The 22048-nt window shown below is 45.8% G+C and overlaps 1 protein-coding gene across 2 annotated transcripts in view; it reads left to right on the top strand.

Moving 5' to 3' along the window:
* UBASH3B (ubiquitin associated and SH3 domain containing B) overlaps positions 1-21202 on the top strand; it is an 84113-nt gene extending 62911 nt beyond the window's left edge. The window contains exons 5-15 of one of the 2 annotated variants that reach the window (XR_014214020.1): positions 1678-1847; positions 2358-2566; positions 3300-3435; positions 3552-3672; positions 4293-4415; positions 9894-9986; positions 10559-10703; positions 13108-13214; positions 14970-15079; positions 15869-18542; positions 18670-21202. Coding sequence is in view for 1 of the 2 variants with exons in the window: in XM_082201002.1 (XP_082057128.1) it covers positions 1678-1847; positions 2358-2566; positions 3300-3435; positions 3552-3672; positions 4293-4415; positions 9894-9986; positions 10559-10703; positions 13108-13214; positions 14970-15079; positions 15869-16006 (1352 nt within the window). In the remaining variant the exon portion in view is untranslated. Of the gene's footprint in view, positions 1-1677; positions 1848-2357; positions 2567-3299; positions 3436-3551; positions 3673-4292; positions 4416-9893; positions 9987-10558; positions 10704-13107; positions 13215-14969; positions 15080-15868 lie in introns of both variants that reach the window. The other variant, XM_082201002.1, reaches the window with a different exon arrangement.
* The last annotated feature ends 846 nt before the right edge of the window (positions 21203-22048 follow it).

The following is a 22048-nucleotide window of genomic DNA, read 5'->3' as shown; positions in this document are numbered from 1 at the left end:
CTTGCCTAACTTTCTGAAGGTGCAAGGACACCTGGTGGAGGGCAGCTTCTTGTAGTGGGTGGCAGTCTTTTAGTTACAGAGGCTCCAGACTCCATGCTGTATAATATGCCCTTCGTAACACAAGTAAAGTGCTTTTTATTTTCCTGACATATGACCAGTTTGCCATTATTCCCACCTTCACCATGTTTTCAATATGCAGTTTGGCTCACTTGCTGGAGCCCTCTGCTAGATCCACTCCCCCACTTCCTCCACTTCTGGCAGTTCATTTGCTCTGTAGATTGCCTAGGGTGGTTTACATGCAGAGAAGTTTCTGCATGTGCTGAGATTATGTAGGAGCACAAGATATTTTAACTGTTTAATATATATATTTTCTGTTTTATGCACTGTATTTTTTGGCGGGTTTTTTTTTCCATTTCTGTAATTGCTTCAGCTACACAAAAATAAATAATATTCACAATCCAAAAAATAAACAGATTGTACAATGGGGCTTCCAGTCTCTGGATGTGTCCTGTGTGGCTCCTTCTATTTTCCAACACTTTGCAATGCAAAATATCAAGAGTCAGTCCCGAGAGAACAGACCATTTTTTCCTTTTCTTTTTTTGAGCTCCTGGAGATCTGAACTTTCGTTCTTGAGCTAAGAGAGAGGTGCCCCACTGTGTTCTGCCTCAGCCCTCCCACTCTCATTGCTTCAAAAGAAAAACAGAATCTATACTTCCTCTGATTCATTATCTCCTGAGAAGGAAGCTGACATTTCGGCAGTTCTTTAACCTTTCTGACAGATGCGTGTTTGTTCTGTGCTTGCAATACTGGTGCTTCCTGCATCCTCTCGGTGTCTCAAGATGCCTGTAAACAAAACCCTTTCGTTGATGGGCAAGAGATGGGGGAGAAGGGCCGTTCAGTTTGCATTAAAAGGCAAAGCTCTCTCATTTGCACCTTCGGAAACAACAGGCAGACCGGAACTCAGCCGTGCTTTGGAATTTGCACATCTCTGAAATTTTGCAACGCAGCTCTTCAGTCAAGCCGTGCATCCAGAAATGCACGCGCTAAAATATACATTAAAATGCATATAGATATAGATATGAATGCATTTTTGTATTTCATATTCACTATTAGGGAAAATTGCTTTGCAAAATGTGTATGCTGTGGGGGGGGGAGAGTGGGATGTGCAAATGTGTACATTAGGAGAGATTTGTGCTAAAATGCTGGTGAATTGCACACAGAATTACCATTCCCAGAGTCCCCTTTGTAGAGAGATTTTTATTTATCTATCAAATCCCCACAACAACCCTGTTAGGTCGGGGGGTAGACTGAGAAGCGGTCACTAGCCCAAAGTCACCCCCTGAGCTTCATGGCCAAGTAGGAATCTGGCCTCTCAGGTCTGTGAGGGGAATGGAAGTTTCCAGAAAACTCCCAGCAGATAACACTTCCCAGGATTCCTTGTGGGGTAGCCATGACTGTTTGAGGGGGCATGATATTGTGCTAAATGCATAGTGCAGATGGGGCCTTAATAATCTCTTACAAGCCTTATTTTTTATATAAAAAAATAAGGGATGTCTTCAATAGGGGTTGAAAAGACAACAAAAACATCCCAGAAGCACCAGATCTGAGCTAGGCTAACCTGGCTGATATCCAGTCATCTCAGTGGCTCCCAACTGACCACAGATTTCCAATTTGCAGATGTCCACGTGGAACCCCATAAGAAGCAGCTCCACGTCACCCTGGCCTATCACTTCCAAGCCAGCCACTTGCCGACGCTCGAGAAGTTAGCTCAGAGCATAGACGTCAAGCTGGGCTGCGACTGGGTGGCTGCAATATTCTCCCGGGATATTAGATTTGCCAATCATGAGGTAAGCGTGGGACTCCTTGTTCCCCTTAGGGGAAATGAAGGCGGTTGCTGCGTTTGATTCCCAACACACAGCGAGGGTGGGAGTTGTTCTTGCAGGAGAATCCATGTCTGCTTTAATATAAAGTAGGCACAGGCAAGTTGTGGCTCCAAGGGTTTAATCCAGATCACGAGGTCTGTTCTGTCTCAACCCAGTGCCAATCCACATAAGATGTAGGAGCACTAGGGTAGGGAGGGCAGTTGCTACTGGGGAAAGAGATTTATCTTTGGTTGGTTGGTTGGGGAGGAGCCATTGCTTAGCATGTGCTCTTCATAAACAAGATCTCCTAGTTCAGTCCCGAACATCTCCAGGTCGGGCTGCAGATGTCCCCTTTCTGAAAATCTGGAGGTCCACTTCTAGGCATCGTAGGCAATCTGAGCTGAATAGACCAATGACTTGCAACAAGGCAGTTTCTGATGTTCTTCTGCTCATTCACCGTTGGCTTAAGGCTTTCTCCTTCTCCACTCCTTGCAGACCCTCCAGGTGATCTACCCATACACCCCACAGAATGATGACGAGCTGGAGCTGGTCCCGGGGGACTTCATCTTCATGTCTCCCGTGGAGCAAGTCACCACTAGCGAAGGCTGGATTTACGGCACTTCGCTAGCAACAGGGTGCTCTGGGCTGCTGCCTGAGAATTACATCACCAAAGCAGATGAGTGCGGCACATGGGTGTTCCATGGGTAAGAGGTCTGATCCTGCTTGCATGGGTGGCAAGGGCTTTTATTGTGGATGAGTCTGCCACTAGAAGGTCACAGCATGGTGGTAGGGAAGCTCAAGCTGACTCACGGATGAGGGAGAAACAAGTCATTTTCGGTTCGGGCATCAATTATTGACTATGATTATGATTACTATATTTATTTATATCTCCCTAGTCAGATTCAGTCCTTTGACATTCATGCACCTATCTAACGATGGTTCATTCATTTAAATGGGTCTTCTCTCACTGCCAATGTAAACCAGCGAACGAATGGAAAGAGAACCTGCTCAAGTGACGCTGCCACAAAAACCTCACACATAAACCAATTTTGAAAAAAGGAAAAATAATATGTGAATTTACCAGCCACTCTCTCCTCCCACCTCTCTTCCCTTTCAATCATGTACTAGATACAGAATTGTCTAACATTGAACATAACTCAGAGACTCTATGATCTCAAAAAGAGAGAGAGAAAGAGACATTGCACTTTCAAGTTGTAATTCAAGAAAATATTTAATAAAAATTATTTCGAAAAGGAAAAAAAAAGAATTAGTAAACTGCAACCCAGAAATCCTGGCTGATCATCTCACTCAGAGCCTGCCCAGTCCTTTTGTAAGATGCCTTATACATACTTTGTTATGGGGGAAAGTGGGTTGTACATCATTAAATAGATGAAATGCATGTCAGCATCCACAAACCACCTGTGCCTGTTTTGGCAGGTCATATTCCATTCTGAACGCCACTTCGTCCCCCTCCCTCCTGATGTTCACTGACGGAGTGATGGATCGAAGGTTGCAGGAAGAGCAAGGACCAGGGGATACTGGGCCCCTCACAATCTTTTGCCAGAGCATGCAGGTAAGGTTCATCTGCACCTTTACCTGCCTCCAAGGCAGGCTGAAACACCAGAAGGGGGAAAAAGAAGGCTGGTTATTTATCATACTAAGGTGTTGCTTTTTTAACCTCCTCCTCAGCCCTTAAGGATCGCCAACTCACCTGGGCCACAGAAGAGGTGCCTTTTCGTTTGCCGACATGGCGAAAGGATGGACGTTGTGTTTGGGAAATACTGGCTCTCACAGTGTTTTGATGCCAAAGGTGAGTTTGTTTCTGTCACAGTGTTTTACTTTTTTTACTGGGAGACATCCAGTGCCATGCGAGCAGACATTAGTTTGCTAGGAATAGAGGAGGAATCTGCACTACTGAAATTTCAAAGTGGACTCCACAGATCCAATCAGACCAATCGTCCTCTTCAGAATCTACAGTCTGGTAGATTCCATTACAAGTTCAAGGGATGCACGCTGCCTCCATTCCCCACACTCCATTCCCCAACTTTTAAAGTTGTAAAGTAGGGTGTTTGCTTTTCAGTTGCCCCCCCAACCCAAGTGGCTGATGCATAGGGCTTTTGACCTCTGCACACTTTGAATGCATGGAGAGCAGCTCTGCTTGGGAATGACAAGACATATTGACATTCTCTCACTCTCAGGAGGAACTGTATTGAGGTGGGGATCTAGCTACTTTCAGGTAAACACCCTGGGACTCCCTGCTGCAGGATCTTCTCTCTCTCTGGAACGTCACACGATCTCCCAAATGTTTTGTTGCCTCTCTTGGATGGCTGGGGGAACTCACATTACAATTTGAGAACTGCTACCTGAAGGACATGCACTAGGGGGAATCACCTAAACTTTTGCCTCCTTGCTCTCTGTGTCTCCTGACAGGAAGGTACATGCGGACAAACCTGAATATGCCTCACAGCCTACCTCAACGGAGTGGTGGTTTCAGGGATTATGAAAAGGACGCCCCCATCACCGTGTTTGGCTGCACTCAAGCACGGCTTGTGGGTAAGCTCCCCACTTGGGGAACAGTATTTTTCTTTTTCTATTAGAGGTGGCGCTGTGGTCTAAACCACTGAGCCTCTTGGGCTTGCCAATCAGAAGGTCGGCGGTTCGAATCCCCATGACAGGGTGAGCTCCTGTTGCTCAGTCCCAGCTCCTGCCAACCTAGCAGTTTGAAAGCACACCATTGCAAGTAAATAAATAGGTACCACTCCGGCAGGAAGGTAAACAGCGTTTCTGTGCACTGCTCTGTTTTTGACAGAAGCGGCTTAGTCATGCTGCCCACATTATCCGGAAAAACTGTCTGCGGACAAACGTTGGCTCCCTCAGCTTGTAAAGCGAGATGAGCGCTGCAACCCCAGAGTCGTCTGCAACTGGACTTAACTGTGAGGGGACCTTTACCTTTACTCATAACTTGTCTCCTTGAGAGTTTTGGGTTCTAGTCTCTCTTGCTCTCTTAACGGATCCTTGTCTGTCAAATATCCAGCCACAACATGAGCAGCTGTAGCACATTGACCACGATAGTAATAATAATAAAATCAGGCCTGCTTGCTCTGTCTTGCAACTCGTCCAAAACTATTCTGGCTCTTGGGTATTAGAGGACGAGAGGTACCAACTGTGGGGTGGCTTTTCCTACTTGCCATCACCTTGAATTAAAGTGCATGAGGCCCACTGCAAAGAAGACGTTATGAGCTGGAAATCAGAGATGGCTCAGAGTCTAGATTTTCTAGTTTAAGAAATATGAGCCTCAGGGGCTGGTCATGCTCACCTCAAATTACAACTTCCCAATTCTTCTTCTGGCTCAGATTTCGTTCTCAGTGAAAGAAAAACCCCATTCCTCGCTGTGTCCCTCCTGCTCACCTCTTCCCATGATCCTCTACTCCTGGAGTAGCCAGTGTGGTGCCTTGCAGGTGGTGCTGCACTACGACTCCCATTATTCCTGGCTTGTCGGCCATACCAACTGGGAGTGGAGACCCAAGAAGATCTGGAGGGCCACCCCGTTAGCTGTGCTTGACTGCTAGTGTGCCTGGGTGCAAGGGTGCAAGTGCTCCTGCACTTTTAATAGCTTTGTAAAAAAAGAGAATTTCATTTTTTAAAAAATAATTTTTAAATTAGATTTTCACATTTTTATACATTTTATCTCTAAGTAATTCAAACATTAGATTACAAGGTTCTCTGATCCTTCAGACTTCCTCCCCTGCGTCCCATTGGTTGTTATATTAAAAGGTTAAGTTTTCTGCATCTTATGCTTTGTCCAGCTATTCTATATCTATGATTATCATAATCAATTTCACATTACAAATGTCATTACACTACCAATGATTTTAACTGTTTACAGTGGGGGTTTTTAAATAAACTACAAATTTACTCCAGTCTCTAGCAAATACTTGATCCTCTTGGTTTCTGATCTTCCCCATCAGTTTTGTCATTTCTGCATATTCCATCAATTTCGTCTGCCAGTCTTCCTTTGTTGGTGGTGGTTCTTCTTTCCATTTTTGGGCTAGTTGCATTCTTGGCACCGGCGCCGTTGCATACATAAAAAGTCTTTCTTTTAGGTTTAATAGGTGAAGAAATACCAAGAGAAGATAAAAGACTTTTTAAAAAAGATAATTTCAGCTTAGATGACAAACTACATTTGGCGAACTGTCCTCTTCTATTAAACGTGCAGGTGACCTGCCCTTTGTTTTTGCATCTAGACACACTAGCAGCGGAAGCTGGGATTTCAGCTGGTGCAGCTTGCTATACAAGCTGAAGTTCTTTACACAACGCATAGTTAAACTGTGGAATTCACTCTTGCAGGAGGCAGTGGTGGCCACCAACGTGGATGGATTTAAAAGAGGATTGGGCAAAGTCATGGAGGAGAAGGGCTATCAATGGCTATGAGCCACAACGGCTATGCTCTGCCTCTGCTGTCAGAGGCAGTAATGGTTCTGAAAAAGCAGGTTGTGGAAACCACAGGAGGGGAGAGGGCTCTTGGGCTTTGGTCCTTTTTGCAGGTTTTCCACAGGCATCTGGTTGGCCACTGTAAGAACTAGATGAGGCTCTCCACATGCTCTTATGTTCAGAGAAATTATTTCCTTTACACTGACATCGTTTGCACTTGGGCACCCTGTCTATTGTTGTAAGTCATTAACTGGCAGGGAACCAATTTTGTATTGGCTCTGAACCAAATACTCCAAGTGTGGTGAAGGGGAGAGAAGAGAAAGAGGTGGAAAAACACGGCTATTCCTGCCAAAGGTTAATCTTATTCAGCAGCGGCAGCCATTGGGAGAATGGACCCAGGGGCGTAGAAAGGGTGTAGAGGGTGTGTGCAGTCCGCCCTGGGTGTCATCCTTGAGGGGGTGACAAAATGGCACACTGTGGGGGGCGGCACTTACTGTGGGGACTGGGAGTGACATGGTGGCTCAAGGCCCCACGCTGCCCAAAACGGGCTTGCATCTGCCAGGCGTACTCTGTGGGCAGCTCACCACGGCACCCCCTGGGCAGATCGCCATGGTGCCCCCATGCGTGAATCGCTGCTGCAGCCCCGTGGGTGAATTGCCCCATCCCTGTGGGCAGATCACCCTTCCCCCGCTGCTCCAGGTGCCGGAGCAGCTAGCTACGCCCCTGAATGGACCTTGAGCCTAGAATTGTTGCAAGTCTCTTTGCTTGGTTGGTTTAAGCCAGGCTTTGCAACCCTGGTGCTCTAAAGAGGTTTTGGGCTTCAAACCCCTCAGCCCCAGCCAGCACGTAGTCAAGCATATTTAGAGGGCACCAGGTTGGCAAAGGCTGGTTTAGACAGAGAGCTGTTGCAATTTTCCTACATTCTGCATGAGCGCAGCAGTTTCCAAGACTTGCCTGGTGGCCCTGTTGCCCTTCTGTGCTGCCATTTGTGCCAGTTCCTGTGCGAGACGAGCAGCAGCCATTGTCGGGGTGACTTTGGAGGTGACGACTTAAGCTGTGATCTCTATTTGCACATAACTGTCAGCTCAGCAGCGAAAACACATTTGGCTGCAAATCCATGAGCTGCTGTAGTGACACATCGATTTGAGTGCCTGTTTGAGAAACGGAACGAGTCGCTGGGGATGCTTCCCAATGCTGAGATTCTCCAAGCACTGCGTGAGAAGGCCGGCTCCTTGCTTCTTCCATGCAAAATATCTCGGGGAAGCAAGACATTCGACACCTAGTCATACAGCAGGGGACAAAGCATTATTTTCGCACGTGTGGAATTTTTGCCTGTGACTATCACTCACAACCCTGAGAGTTGCCTGCTTTATCACCCAGCAAACTGTGGGCAGTCCAGTTACCCATCTCTGTGTGTAGAAGCCTCAGGACCTTATTGTGAGCACAATAGAATTGTTGCTCGGGTATCATTATTATTAAATTCATTGTTCCGCCTTTCACCATCAGGTTACGACCATTTAAAATTCAGTCTTATAAAACAGTTAAAACCGATTACAGTTTCAGGAAGAGGGTGATACCCTGAAAATGTGCTTCTCAGGTGTCAAAGGTCAGGGTAATAATTAGATGCAAAAAGAAATGTTCCTGTCTAGAAATGTTTGATTTAAGTGGCATGATGTTAATATAAGTTGTGCTGCATTTGCAATAGGAGAGTGTGTGTTCAGGAGGGAGTCTCTTGAGAAGGTAGGAAGGGGGCAGGCTCCAGCCATGCCCCTCTAAACTGGCCTGCTAGGGAGTCTTCATGTTGCTAGAGGACCTCTCCTTTATCTGTGGGTTGGCAATCAGAAGTTGCAGGGAGAAAAATCAAGGCAGTAGATTTGGCACCAGTTAGGAATCCTTATGGCTTGGATCAGGACGGTCCTACTTTTCATACCAAGAGGGCCACACACTGCCTTGTTGCACAGGATGAGGTGCAAGTCCAAGATTGGGCACCCCCTTCCCATGTTCCCAAAGGCAGCTAAGCAGAGGCACCAGGCTTTGGGATGGAGGCATGAGGCTCTGGCAGGGTCCTAGAGCCCTCCCACCTCCTTCCCGAAGCTGGGAAAGTGCAAACTAGGCTTTTGGGAGGAAGAAGGAGGACTCTAGGACCCTGTCAGAACCCTCACACCTCCTTCCCAAAGCCCAGCACCTCCCTCACCTGGCTTTGGGAAGGTAGGGCAAGGGCTGCAGGGGGCATCAAATGTTTCCAAGGGCCTCCAAAGAAGCCCTCAAGCATGTGTTGGAGTGCCCTGCCTTAGATTGAGAGAGGATGAATCAATTGATTTAATTGACCAAAAGTACAAAGTTGCCTTATACCAGACTAGACAAGTCTGTCCATTTAGTTCATTATTGTCATCTCTGGCATAGTCCTGACACAGACCCGACTCCCTTGGAAGGTGGTGGACTCTCCTTCCTTGGAGGTTTTTAAGCAGGGGTTGGATGGCCATCTGTCATGGATGTTTTAGCTGAGATTCAAACATTGCAGGGGGTTGGACTAGATGACCAGGGGGACCCTTCCAGCTCCATTATTCTAACCCACTACCTAATATTTCTTAACTGTCAGTGCTGGGAATTCAACTTTGGACCTTCTGTGTGCAAAGGATGAGCTACAATCTTTCTTTCTTATAAGAGAAATAACTGATTGCAACAACAGCTATATACGGACAAACTATTTTCCTATTTTATTAAGCGTTCTCTAAACACAAGCATCCCTTAAAATGATGAACGGATAGTCTCCCTGAAGCCCACCCTATTGTTTTGTTAGTTTCAGTGGGCTGCCCAAATAGGACAATTGCAGCCAGAAGTGTTCCCAGCTTACAGCAGAACAGATCAACTGGGATGCTCAAATAATATCTGCCCTGTATTCATACAGAGTGCAAGATTCTTTACTTAAAGCAGATGGGAAGTCACAGTGAAATCTGCCAGTTTTTTCTACCAGAACCCTAAGAGTTGGAAAGTGCAATGCGGCTGCCCCCTGCAGGTGGAAAATGAGTCTTGCTTCGCCACCAAACTGCTGTGTTTGTTTCAAGACTGAAATGGTTACCTGCCAGATATCGAAGGAACTGCTGTGGCCCCAGCAGCAAAAGCCCTGCTTTAAACAGGAAACAACTATTGATCAGGAGCAAACTGACCCAGAGCAATAATAATAATAGCTGGCTAAGAATAGATGAACAAAAGACGAGCCTTCTGGGTCAAGCTGATGGCCCATCTCATCCAGCCTCCTGTTCTCACAGTGGCCAGCCAGATGGCCATAGGAAACCAGCTAGCAGGAACCGGGACAGTATGGTGTAGTGGTTAGAGAGCTGGAGTAGGAGCTGGGAGAACAAGGTTCAAATCCCCACTCTTGCCATGAAGCTCACTGCATGACCTCTCGACCTAACCTACTCCACAGAGTTGTTGTGAGGGTAAAATGGGAAGGAAGAAAACTATGCACACCACCTTGAGTTTGGGAGAAAAGGTGGGGTAGTTAGAAAGAAAGAATCTGTAGCATTATAATCAAGAAAACTGATGCAATATTCTCCAGGTCTGAATGCACTCTTATTTTGAGCATGTGTCTTCAAACAGGTGAGGCCCTCCTTGAAAGTAACACAGTCATCCACCACATCTACTGTTCCCCGTCACTGCGCTGCGTACAGACTGCACACTATATTTTGAAAGGTAAGAAGATGGCAACAAGGTAGCTGGATGAAATAATAATCATATTTTTATTATTTTTATTATTTATACCCCACTCATCCGGTTGGGTGTCCCCAGCCACTCCGGGTATATATATAAGAGCATACTAAAACATCAGACATTAAAAACTTCCTGATACAGGGCTGCCTTCATGCTTTGTTCATATTGTCTTCCTTCCTTCCTTCGAAACTCCGGTGGTCCTTTCTGCAAACAGGGGTGATGTCTCATTTTGATAGCCATAACTAGGCGGGGTGGGGGAGGAGGAATTTATATGCAAGGGGAGGCACAGATGCCCTGGAGTGAAAATTCCCCCCCCCCCCAAAAAAAAACCCTATAGCTGAACAAAACCTACAGCTACTTTGCATACCTGCAGCTTCTGAGGCTCCATCCCCCAAAGGGGATGAAATATAGTGGATTTTTAGTTAAGGGCTCCCAAAATATTTGCAAAATCAGGAATGAGAAAATGCCTTGGAGTGTCCTATTTATGTCCCTGTCCCGGACTTGTACTGTGTTTCTTATTCAGAGCGCCCTATTTTTTACCTTTCAACTCCCAGGCTTGCAGCAGGAAAATAATCTGAAGATTCGTGTAGAGCCGGGCTTATTCGAGTGGACGAAATGGGTCGCTGGAAGCTCCCTGCCTGCCTGGATACCTCCAGTGGACTTAGCGGCAGCCAGTTTGAGTGTGGATACAACTTATAGGTAAGAGAAGCCAGTGTGGTGCATTTTTTGTTTGTTTGGGACCTTGTGAAGCTGGAACACAGGGAGCTTGTGTTCCTCTACTCCAGCCTTACCCAGACTAATGCCTTCCAAATGTTTTGGACTACAACTCCCATCATCCCAGACCATGGCCCATTCTGGCGGGGGTTGGTGAGAGGTGATCTGGAGAATTCCTCCCCTTTTTGATGGGAAAGGACCGTGGCTCAGTGGTAGTAGAATGCATGTGAGTGCCTGGAGGCGGTTGGAGGATGGATGGCGGCTAACAAATTGAGGTTGAATCCTGGCAAGACAGAAGTACTGTTTTTGGGGGACAGGGTGTGGGGGACTCCCTGGTCCTGAATGGGGTAACTTTCCCCTTGAAGGACCAGGTGCGCAGCCTGGGAGTCATTTTGTACTCACAGCTGTCCATGGAGGCACAGGTTAATTCTGTGTCCAGGGTGGCTGTCTACCAGCTCCATCTGGTACGCAGGCTGAGACCCTACCTGCCTGCAGATTGTCTCGCCAGAGTGGTGCATGCTCTAGTTATCTCCCACTTGGACTACTGCAATGCGCTCTACATGGGGCTACCTTTGAAGGTGACCCAGAAACTGCAACTAATCCAGAGTGCGGCAGCTAGACTGGTGACTGGGAGTGGCCACCGGAACCACATAACACCGGTTCTGAGAGATCTGCATTGGCTCCCAGTACGTTTCCGAGCACAATTCAAAGTGTTGGTGCTGACCTTTAAAGCCCTAAACGGCCTCAGTCCTGTATACCTGAAGGAGCGTCTCCACCCCCACCGTTCAGCTCGGACACCGAGATCCAGCACCAAAGGCCTTCTGGAGGTTCTCTCACTGCGAGAAGTGAGGTTACAGGGAACCAGACAGAGGGCCTTCTCAGTAGTGGCGCCCACCCTGTGGAACACCCTCCCTTCAGATGTGAAGAAAATAAGCAGCTATCCTATCTTTAAAGGACATCTGAAGGCAGCCCTGTTCAGGGAAGTTTTTAATATCTAACGCTGTACTGTTTTTAACACTTGATTGGGAGCCACCCAGAGTGGCTGGGGAAACTCAGCCAGATGGGCAGGGTATAAATAATAAATTATTATTATTATTATTATTATTATTATTATTATTATTATTATGCTTTGAATGAAGAAGATCCACAGTTCAATCCTGGCCATCTCCCAAGTAGGGATGGACAAGCTCCCATCTGAAATCCTGACAAGCCACTACCAGTCAGGGTAGACATAGTGCTGACATGGTCGGCCAATAATCTGTCGGAGTACCGGGCAGTTTCCTGTGTAGTTCAAAACTTCTGGAGGAGGGCAACAGGTTGAGGGTAATGGTTCTGCACGCTGAAAAGCCCAACCAGTTCACCCGTGGTGCATTTAATCAGCAGCCTGCTCAGGCCAATGGGATTTACGGCAGGAAAGAGGCGACTGCCAGGGAGCTGAACTGAAGCATGGAAGGTGATGCTCTGTAAGCATCTCTGCATCTGGAGAATCAATATGGAGGGTTAGGGAGCCAGACAGATGTTTTGCAAGAGGAGGGGGGAGGCATGATGCCTAAAGTAAAAGGCAGAGAGCAAGCTCCTCGTGTTAGGAGCCAAATGAGTTATGAGCTGTAGTTTGTGGCCATTTGGAGGAAAGGAGGAGGAGGAGGAGGAGGAGGAGGAGGAGGAGGAGGAGGAGGAGGAGAAGAAGAAGAAGAAGAAGAAGAAGAAGAAGATCAAACATTAAAAACTTCCCTAAACAGGGCTGCCTTCAGATGATAACTGGTATTAATTGATAGCTGGCATTGATAACTGGTATCCATCTGTGATGGAAGAGCATAGCCGCTGTGGCTAGTAGCCATGTTGAACTATAGAATGCTAGATATGTTTATGTAAAAAATTTTAGACCACAGATACACGTGGAAGGGGACCCCCGGTCATCTAGTCCAACCCCCTGCAATGTAGGAACCTCAGCCAAAGCACCCATGACAGATGGCCATCCAACCTCTGCTTAAAAACCTCCAAGGAAGGAGAGTCCACCACCTTCTGAGGGAGACCGTTCCTGTGTGTGTGTGTGTGTGTGTGTGTGTGTGTTTGTATGTTTGGGTGTGTGTTTGCACTCCATGAACACATGGTAGAAGCCGAGCCCTTTTTATTCTGGCAAAGAGTTCGGCTTCCTTCTAGCTTTTTCTTCTCATCCCAACCATCTTGCATTTGAAGAAGTGGAGGCTGAGTGGGAGGATCCCTGGGATTGTCGTTGGGTTTGTTGAATTCATGCGGAGGTGGAAGGTTGGATCCTGGCCTCCCCCAACCCCACAAGGCATTATTACAGGTGGACAGGCCACCTCCTCCTCTTCTGCTTCTCCTCTCCCACTCCTGCTTTTCTTCTACACTTATATTTTTCTGTCCACAGACCTCATATACCGGTGAGCAAATTAGGCATTTCAGAGTCATACGATACATACATCAGCAGAAGCTACCAAGTAACAAAAGAGATCCTAAGTGAATGCAAAGCCAAAGGCAAGTAAAACCCCACCTTGCAGTCCAGGATTTGCTCAGTTCAGTTGGGTTAACTCCCAAGCCAGGGGTGTACAGAATTGCATCCTCAAGAAGTCGCTTTGTGGCGTCACGTATACATCTAAGGGAGGTTGAAAGGATCATACAGCTAAACCACAGAAAGCAGCAGGGAGTGTCCCCAAGGTGGAGTGAGAGATTCATTCTCTCTAATTCCAATGGTCAGAGCATCATTGCTCATGTAACCAAATTGCAGCATTCATGCACAACAGGGGAGGTATAAGCTGCTTTTGGTGAACTGCAAGATTTGTAGTAGTACCTATATATATATATATCCTAAGAAAAATTCAAAGGGACCCAAAAAAAGCCAGCCCAGTAATGGCTGTGCATGCTCAGTGAGCATGGAATGCTCCTTGACTGGCGTACTGGGGAAATTGAAAAGGGGCAGGGAATGGAATCGCAGCAGCATTTTGTTGAGGGCCCCAATTGTCTGTATTAAAAGTAATACCAAGAGCATTTTTGCAGCTACCAAATGATGAATGTGCATGTGTAAATTGGCCTTGTTGCTAGTCCTGCTAAGGCCTTTTTGCCCTTCACACATTTAAGAACAGAAGAGTCGTGCTGGATCAGGCCAGGGACTCATCTCGTCCAGTTCTCACTATGGCCAACCGGATGCTTGCCAGATACACTCAGGACCCAGCACAGGAGCACCCTCCCCTCCTATGTCGTCCAGCAACTGGTATTCGGAAGCATTCCTGCCTCTGAATGTGGACGAAACAAAATTAAAAAAAAACCCTTCCAGTAGCACCTTAGAGACCAACTAAGTTTGTTATTGGTATGAGCTTTCGTGTGCATGCACGAAATGGGACACGGATGCCACTGTGGGTTAAACCACAGAGCCTAGGACTTGCCGATCAGAAGGTCGGCAGTTCGAATCCCCGCAACGGGGTGATCTCCCGTTGCTTAGTCCCTGCTCCTGCCAACCTAGCAGTTTGAAAGCACGTCAAAGTGCAAGTAGATAAATAGGTACCACTCCGGCGGGAAAGTAAACAGTGTTTCTGTGCACTGGTCTGGTTCGCCAGAAGCGGCTTAGTCATGCTGGCCACATGACCCGGAAGCTGTATGCCGGCTCCCTCGGCCAATAAAGCGAGATCAGCGCCGCAACCCCAGAGTCGGCCACGACTGGACCTAATGGTCAGGGGTCCCTTTACCTTTACCTAAGGTGCTACTGGAAGGATTTTTTTTATTTTGTTTCAGCTACGGCAGACCAACATGGCTACCTACCTGCAACTAGAACTCTGAACGTGGAGGCAGAGCATAGCCATTGTGTCTAGTAGCCATCGAGAGCTTTCTCCTCCATGAATTTGCCTACTACACACGATGGCCACCCAAGTTGGCGGCACATCACTGCAGAAGCACATAACTGAGTGGAGGTCATGTGAGGAGGTGTTGGGGAGGAAGCCCTGCGCCCTCAAATACATGACCCCCCCTTTACTTACAACTCTCCATGAGTGAGAGGGTCAACCTCTGAAAGCAGGAAGCCCCCTTGGCTCACGGGAGCTCCTTGTCCAATTCGGAACCCCATTTAGAAGGTGATTTCAAGGAGTGAAAATAGTCGGAAGGGGGGAGGGTTAAGCACTCTACCCTTCCCACCACTTCCCCATTCGAAATCACAGGCTCCTGAGGTTGGTTTTGCATTATAAACTTCATCGCAAACAGGTGGCTGTGATGTGTCAATTTCTTTATGTTCTCTCCCTGCAGGGAATAACATTTTGATAGTGGCCCATGCATCCTCCCTGGAAGCTTGTACTTGCCAACTGCAAGGACTGTCTCCTCAGAATTCCAAGGACTTTGTACAGATGGTCAGAAAGGTAACGGGAACCCACCACTAATGGAAAGATCTTTAGATGTATAGCAAGGGGGGCCCTCTGTTGCCCCCAAGTGAAAAATCTTCCAAGTTCAGTTGTACTCTGGAAGTTGAACGGAATCCGTTCCGGAAGTTCGTTCGACTTCCAAAGCGTTCAGAAACCAAAGTGCAGCTTCCGATTGGCTGCAGGAAGCTCCTGCAGCCAATCGGAAGCTGCGGAAGCCTTGTCGGACGTCTGACTTCCAAAAGAATGTTTGAAAACCGGAACACTTCCAGGTTTTGATCATTCGGGGGCCGATCTGTTCGGGAGCCAAGGCATTTGAGATCCAAGGTCCGACTGTACAAAGATCATCATATCCCATTGTCTGAGCTCCAAAAGGCTGGAGAATTAATGGCTGTGTTCCATTTTTGTGACTTTTCCCCTAGCTGTATATGTATATTTGAGCTTTTGCATGGCATAAAAGACACTTCTGCAAGTTTAATGCTCATTTCTGAGTTATTTGCTTCCAGAAAAAGAATCTGTTTGCAAATAATATGGAATTGAGTGCTAATTCCGTGCTGCATACAGTGGTTCTCAACCTGTGGGTCCCCAGATGTTGTTGGACTACAACTCCCATCATCCTTGAGCTCTGGCCTTGCTAGCTAGGGGTGATGGGAGTTGTAGTTCAACAACATCTGGGGACCCACAGGTTGAGAAATGCTGCACTATAATAATTATTCTGCTGTAGTTTCCCTCTCCTCTCCTCTCTCCCACTCCTTCTGGTTTTTAATCCATCTCTTTTATGAACCACAGATTCCATACTTGGGTTTCTGTTGCTGTGAAGAACTTGGAGAGACGGGTCTCTGGCAACTTACTGACCCACCCATCCTCCCTCTCACTCATGGACCAACCGGCGGCTTTAACTGGAGAGAAACTTTGCTACAAGAATAAGAGCTGGCCTTTCAAAAGACTGGAGAATGTCTCATGTATTGGAACTCTTCCCCCTCTCCCCCTTCTAATTACTGATGATGGAGAAAATTACTCATAACCTTTTAGATGGATTTTAAAAAATAACACTCTAGCATATCTTCCACAGAGTGGCATTCGTGCGTCTAGAAAAATAGCTCAATATAGACGTATGCTTGGATTGTGGAACAATATATGTGTACTCAAACACTCTCTCGTTCTCTCTTCAGGCTTCTGTCCAGCAGAAATGTCTTTGTGACGTAAGCTACTGAGCTTTAATATATAATTTTTTTTAAAAAAAATGAATTAAGCTCCAGGGAGGAGAACCAGTTTTCACTGCCTTCTGTATAACGTTAGTGACAATTAGGACTGTGTTCTAAATTGTGGGCTTCTCTGTTTTGTTGTTTGTTAGATTTTTAATTTTTCACAGGATTGACCTTTGCCGTTTCATTCCGAGCCATTTCGGGTAAAGTACACCCCACACCGTATTTTGCTAAGTTATTCTATGTGCCACATCTACATTCCACAAGATTCCCCCCAAAACATTTGACAGAAGGAAGTGGAATGGCTCCCCCGATCAGAACTAGTGTAGAATTATGTGCCTCAGGGGTTTGGTTTTTTTGTGTGTGTTTAAAAAAAACGTGCAGTTGAATGAAAAATGTGTAGTTGGAAAGCTGATGATGTGTACTTGGAAAATGGGGTGAAAGCGGGACACATTAGGTGTATGTGTTTCTTAAGCATTTGAATGACAGGCACTGTCAAGGAAAGTGTGTGCGCACAAATTACTTAAGGGTAGAATGTGCTCAGTTTCTGTTCTTAAACTGCCCAAACCACATTACATTTTCATCATCTGGGCCAGAAGCTCCTCTACTTCATCTTCAGGCAGGTAACACTTTGTTGTAAATGCCCTTAAGGTATTCCTGGTTTTGCACCTTAGGCCTGTCTCGCACCCTATGTTCCTTCTTCTGCACCTAATGCAAAATAGCTAGTCTGGTGTCCCACTCAGCCAACGGTGGCTTATTATAATGAATGTAGGTATAAGTTTTCTATTTCCACAGATGGTCAGGCCCTGCTTTTCCTTTTCAGCATAGCACTTGCACGTACAAGCCCCTCAACATTGGCATTATGAGATCTGGCAGGCAAGGATCGGAGCAGCTCTCTTGTAATTTGGCAACCCTGCAGAGAATTTCACCTTGTCCCTCAAAGCCTTGGAGAGCATGCTGTCCACACACTTAATGCCCAATATCGAATCGGCGAAGATAGTTTTGCTTTTTGCTTTCTCGGAGGAAAGCTACACATAATTTCCCTTCCCCCACCCCACCCCCAACACAAGAGACAGAGAGAGAACTTCAGATGGGTGTGAGAAGCTGAGGAGATCCACTTACTGAGCCAGTCCAGAGAACTACTAACTTATTGATTGATTTTGGCTCGGCTCACTAAACCCCTCCATCTCCTAATCAGGTCTTTCAGATTGGCCAGACCAGTCAAAGGACTGGACTGAGTCTGAAACGGACCATCCAGAAACCCTCGGAAAAAGCTTCGTTGGCTAGCAACTTGATTCGGCAGACAATACAAATTATTCTGGCAGAGGGGGCCGAGTGGACCATCCTGCCATTTGCTAAACACAGCTGCCAATTTGACTCTGCTTTTAATCCACTGAGTTGCCTGGCTTGAAGGAGCAACTTCTGCAGGGTTTATGGATTCTCCATTGTGGAATTCATGTTCAAAGCCCAAACACCAGTAGACATGTCTTGTTTGAAGGTGTGTGTGTTTTCTGACAATCTCTAGATCAGTATACATTTCAGTAGATCTGTTGTGAGTTCAGCAGACCTGAAAATATCAGAATAGATTCAGAAACCTGCGTGGAGAAACCACCACTGATACAGGGTGAGCGCAAGGAGCCAAGCATCTGTTGTGCTCGCTTTTTTAACGTGGGGTGTCTGACGGGGAATTTGTGCAATCGGAGGATCTGTTTTTTTTTTAAAAAAAAACATAGCATAGCTAGTTTACTGCCACCATTGGAGCATTGTAAATATTTCAGAGATCTTTGAAATGAGCCCAAGGAATCTTGGTGGGGACACAATTGCTATGAGGAAGGGCTCATTCACACATCGCTTTGGTCTCCCAGTACTTGGTAACTCTCAACAAGGTGGCCTTCTGTTTTGAGCATCGTGTTTAGAGGTCATATGGAAGTTTCATCTCTGGTGTTTGAACCTTGATGGCTTTCTTACACAGCCAAAGTGTCTCTTGCGACGAACATGCATATGCTCAGCAGTGCCGGCCAAGGCTGGTTGTGCGAACTCTGTTGGCAGGCCCCCTAATGGGTCTGACAACTTCCCATGTTTACAGATTATTTCCATGTTTCCTTATCTTTTGCACGATGACCAGTCCCTTGGACAAGGGCTGTTAAGGGCATGCCTCTCACCCATTTGCATTTTTTACTTGCAATATGACGATTCCTTTCTGTAACAGGCCCAAGTCCAAATGCCGCGCCATTCCAGAGAAGCCACCTTTCGGACTCGTAGAGCCAAAAAAAGTAGAAATGCATGACACCCCCCCCAAAAAAGGAGAGAGGACAAAAGTGGGCACTGATTTGCATAATCTTTGCATCTGTTTATTTATATGTATAGACACACATTGAGAAATAGAAATTGAAATTAAGTACATCTCACCATGGTGGGGAAGACTGTGACCAGGGGATCTGGGTGCCTCCTCCATCTCCTGTCCTGGTGCTATCAGTAGATGGGGAACTTCAAGGCCCCTCAACTACTCTCCCTTCTTAGCATTCTTTATCATTAAACTGGATTTGGACCGGACAGCCCTTCAAACAGAAGACTACACTCCATAAAGTAGGAACAAAGGGCCACCCTAGCAGACAACCAGTTTTTAAAGTAATGACCAGTATTAGCTGAGAGTTTGTTGTTATTGTTATTGTTCAGGGCACACTCTCACATTACCATAGCCTATATTTTTGTGAAGTTTGCACTTCCAAACTTGCTGTGTAAGAAAATACTCTTGGCAAGTGAGCTCTGTCTTCAAAAGGACCACTGGGGTGCTTTAGTCAAGTCAGCAAATCACATTTATCTGAGTTAGTCATTGGTTTCGTCAGATGTACCCTGGCAAGTGAGGGAGAGGGAGCTGTTGTGTACATGTCGTCAAGCCCAGTGGCACCATTTGGCAACCCTGGGAAGCTTCTGGGGGCCCAGTGCCCCACAAGGCCCACTACTGACACCTGCCATGGGAAACTATTAGACCTTTTTTTGCCCAGTTCCAGGCCACCATTTTTATGTTCCACAATGCTCCCATTGTAGAAACATTCCAAGGCATTATGGGAAATTAAAATGGTGGCTTCCAGACACTCAGATGTTGCCGGAAAGCTATTGGACCATTACAGCCACTGCCCTCATTTGCTGCCATTGCCAGGTAACCCCAGCAGGGGGCCTACCAGAGTGCGCCTTAAAGGATCCCCTCAAACCTGGAGCCTTGACAAGCCTGTAGCTACACCTCATAATGTGATTACCACATGCAGTGATCTCTAAGGAGCACCCAAAACATTATGGGAACCAGAAACTCTGTGAAATAGGCCTGCTGTTTACATGAGGTAATATTACCATAAGTTCTCCTGGAAGACAAACCCAAGTGCATAGGAAAAAACCTGAGTAACAAATTTGGATAATGAAAGCTCTGTTTGTCAAATGCTACCTGGAGTATTACCCTGAAGTGACGGATGTGTCATTGAGATTTGTTGACCAAATTATTTCTTTGAGGAACCACTAATGTCATTGAAAACCTTCTTTGATGCAGGTGGCTCAAGGCAATGGTAGAGAACCTGTAGGGCTCTGGTAGTTTTAGACTGCAACTTCATCCCTGAGCCCCAAGATCTCCATTCCTATGATAATTTAAAGCAGACTTTCCCAACCTGGTGTCACCTTGGACCACAGTTCTCATTAGCTCTGCCCAACACGGCCAGTGCTCAGGAACAATGGAAGTTATAGTCAGTCATACCTTCCATCCGAAAGGCCACAGGTCCCCTCTACATTTGCTGATCTTTTTTAACCAAGCTGTTTGTTTGCTTTCTTTCATTCCCTCAGCTTGCCACCCATGCATACTTGCTTTTTTAAAAACAAATAACACCCTCTATGTATACTGATTGGGTGATCTGAATGAGTGGCAGACCAATCAGCCAACAGCTTTGCCACACAGCCAGCTTCAGCTGAGATTAATTCAAGTCGCATTTGATCTTACATACAGGACAGAATCCGCTCCCATAGGGAGCTTTTTCAAAGAGTGAACAGAAGGCACTAAACTGAAACTAGAGTTGGCAGAATGCTGTTTGAGTGCAATATGTATATTTCCTTAACTCGCAACGTGTACATTTAACATGTAAAATGCCACAGGACATTCTCAAATGCATTATTTTTTACCAGGGATGTATAGTGAAAAGTCGGGGAGATAAAAGTTACACGACAGCAGTGAAGCAAACTGTGTTGTTTGCAGTTGTTATTAGCTGCTGGTATTTTTGGGAATACATATATATATCTATCTATATATGCATATGTAATTTAAACTATTTTTGGCTATGTACAGACATTTTGAGGATGAATTGGTTTGTGGCTTCTTCAGATCTGCTTTCTGAGGAAGAGTTTTAATGAACTGAATGACAATCATGACCAAAATGTTGGTTACTGGTGTATATTTCATTCTGGGGGCGGGATAGCTTGCCAGGGTGGGACAGTTGTTGTTCTTTGCACTGATAGCTTGCGAGTCGTTAACTCTTAATTATGTACTGTACAAAAGTATGTTTGAACAGCATACAATGGTCAAAAATGCATCAAGATGCTGCCGCAATTGGAACATTTTGTTCCCTGGTCTTGTCGGAATGTTATTGATAACATCAAATGAGACCCATTCCCAGTGGAATGATTGGATCAGTGCACATTTTTGCTCTCTTGGCTATTTAGGTTGCAGTCCTATGCACACTTAACTTGGGAGTAGCACCTCTGAAAATCATAGGATTTACTTCTGGGGAAAGCATGCCGAAGAGTGTGTATTTTAAAAAGCCAATTCTATTCCAGAAAATGGACAAAGAGGGAGGAAGACTATTGTACAGTACAAAAGTATATTTTTGGATGTTAAAGATTTTTCTTTTCCTTCTCAGATGTTGGGTTTCTAAAAAAATAACACCCATACCACTGGCACTTCCAGTATTTTCAGAGTGGAGAAAGATTTTGCATTAGAGGAATTGGTGCTAATAAGGCAACACACTTCCAATTATAGAAGCGCTTTACAATACCAAGGGAAAACCTTTTGCCTCCTCCAGAAGATTTCATTAGGATGCTTAAAAAAAAAAAGCCCAAGAAGAGGGAAAATTGCTGCTTATGTTTTGTGTTACTGCTCATCTTCCATGTTTTTGCCACTAGAAAATTCTTGATTTCAATAATAATAAAAAGTATTCCGTCTGAGTTTCTCACAATCACAAAGCTTGAAAGTGTTGAATCATGCTGTTTCCTCTGCAAAAGTGTTGTGTTCTCCCACCAAATTTCTGTTTTGGAGCAGGTGGCAGGAAGATTGCAGAAAAGGGGGGGGGTGAGCGTGCTGACAAAAGGTGGAGCAGAACCTTCTCTGCAAGGAAAAATAGAAGCACTGGAGGAATAATAATAATAATAATAATAATAATAATAATAATAATAATAATAATAATAATAATAATAATTTATTTATACCCCGCCCATCTGGCTGAGTTTCCCCAGCCACTCTGGGCGGCTCCCAATCAAATGTTAAAAACAGTACAGCATTAAATATTAAAAACTTCCCTAAGCTTCTCTAAATTGGAAAGTTTCCAATTTAAACATCGGAGGCAGTGTGCCTCGGAATGACATTTGCCTGGGAATCACAAGTGGGGAGAGTGTTATTGCATTCAGGCACTTCTTTCAGGCTTCCCATATGGGGTCTGGTAGAGTCTTGTAAGAACAGGATGCTGGACTAGATTTATCTTTGTCCTGATCTAAGAGGGCCGTTCTTTTATGT

Source organism: Podarcis vaucheri, assembly GCF_965113315.1.
Source record: "Podarcis vaucheri genome assembly, chromosome: 15".
NCBI lineage: Eukaryota > Metazoa > Chordata > Lepidosauria > Squamata > Lacertidae > Podarcis > Podarcis vaucheri.
This window is presented reverse-complemented; position numbering and strand designations above follow the sequence as displayed.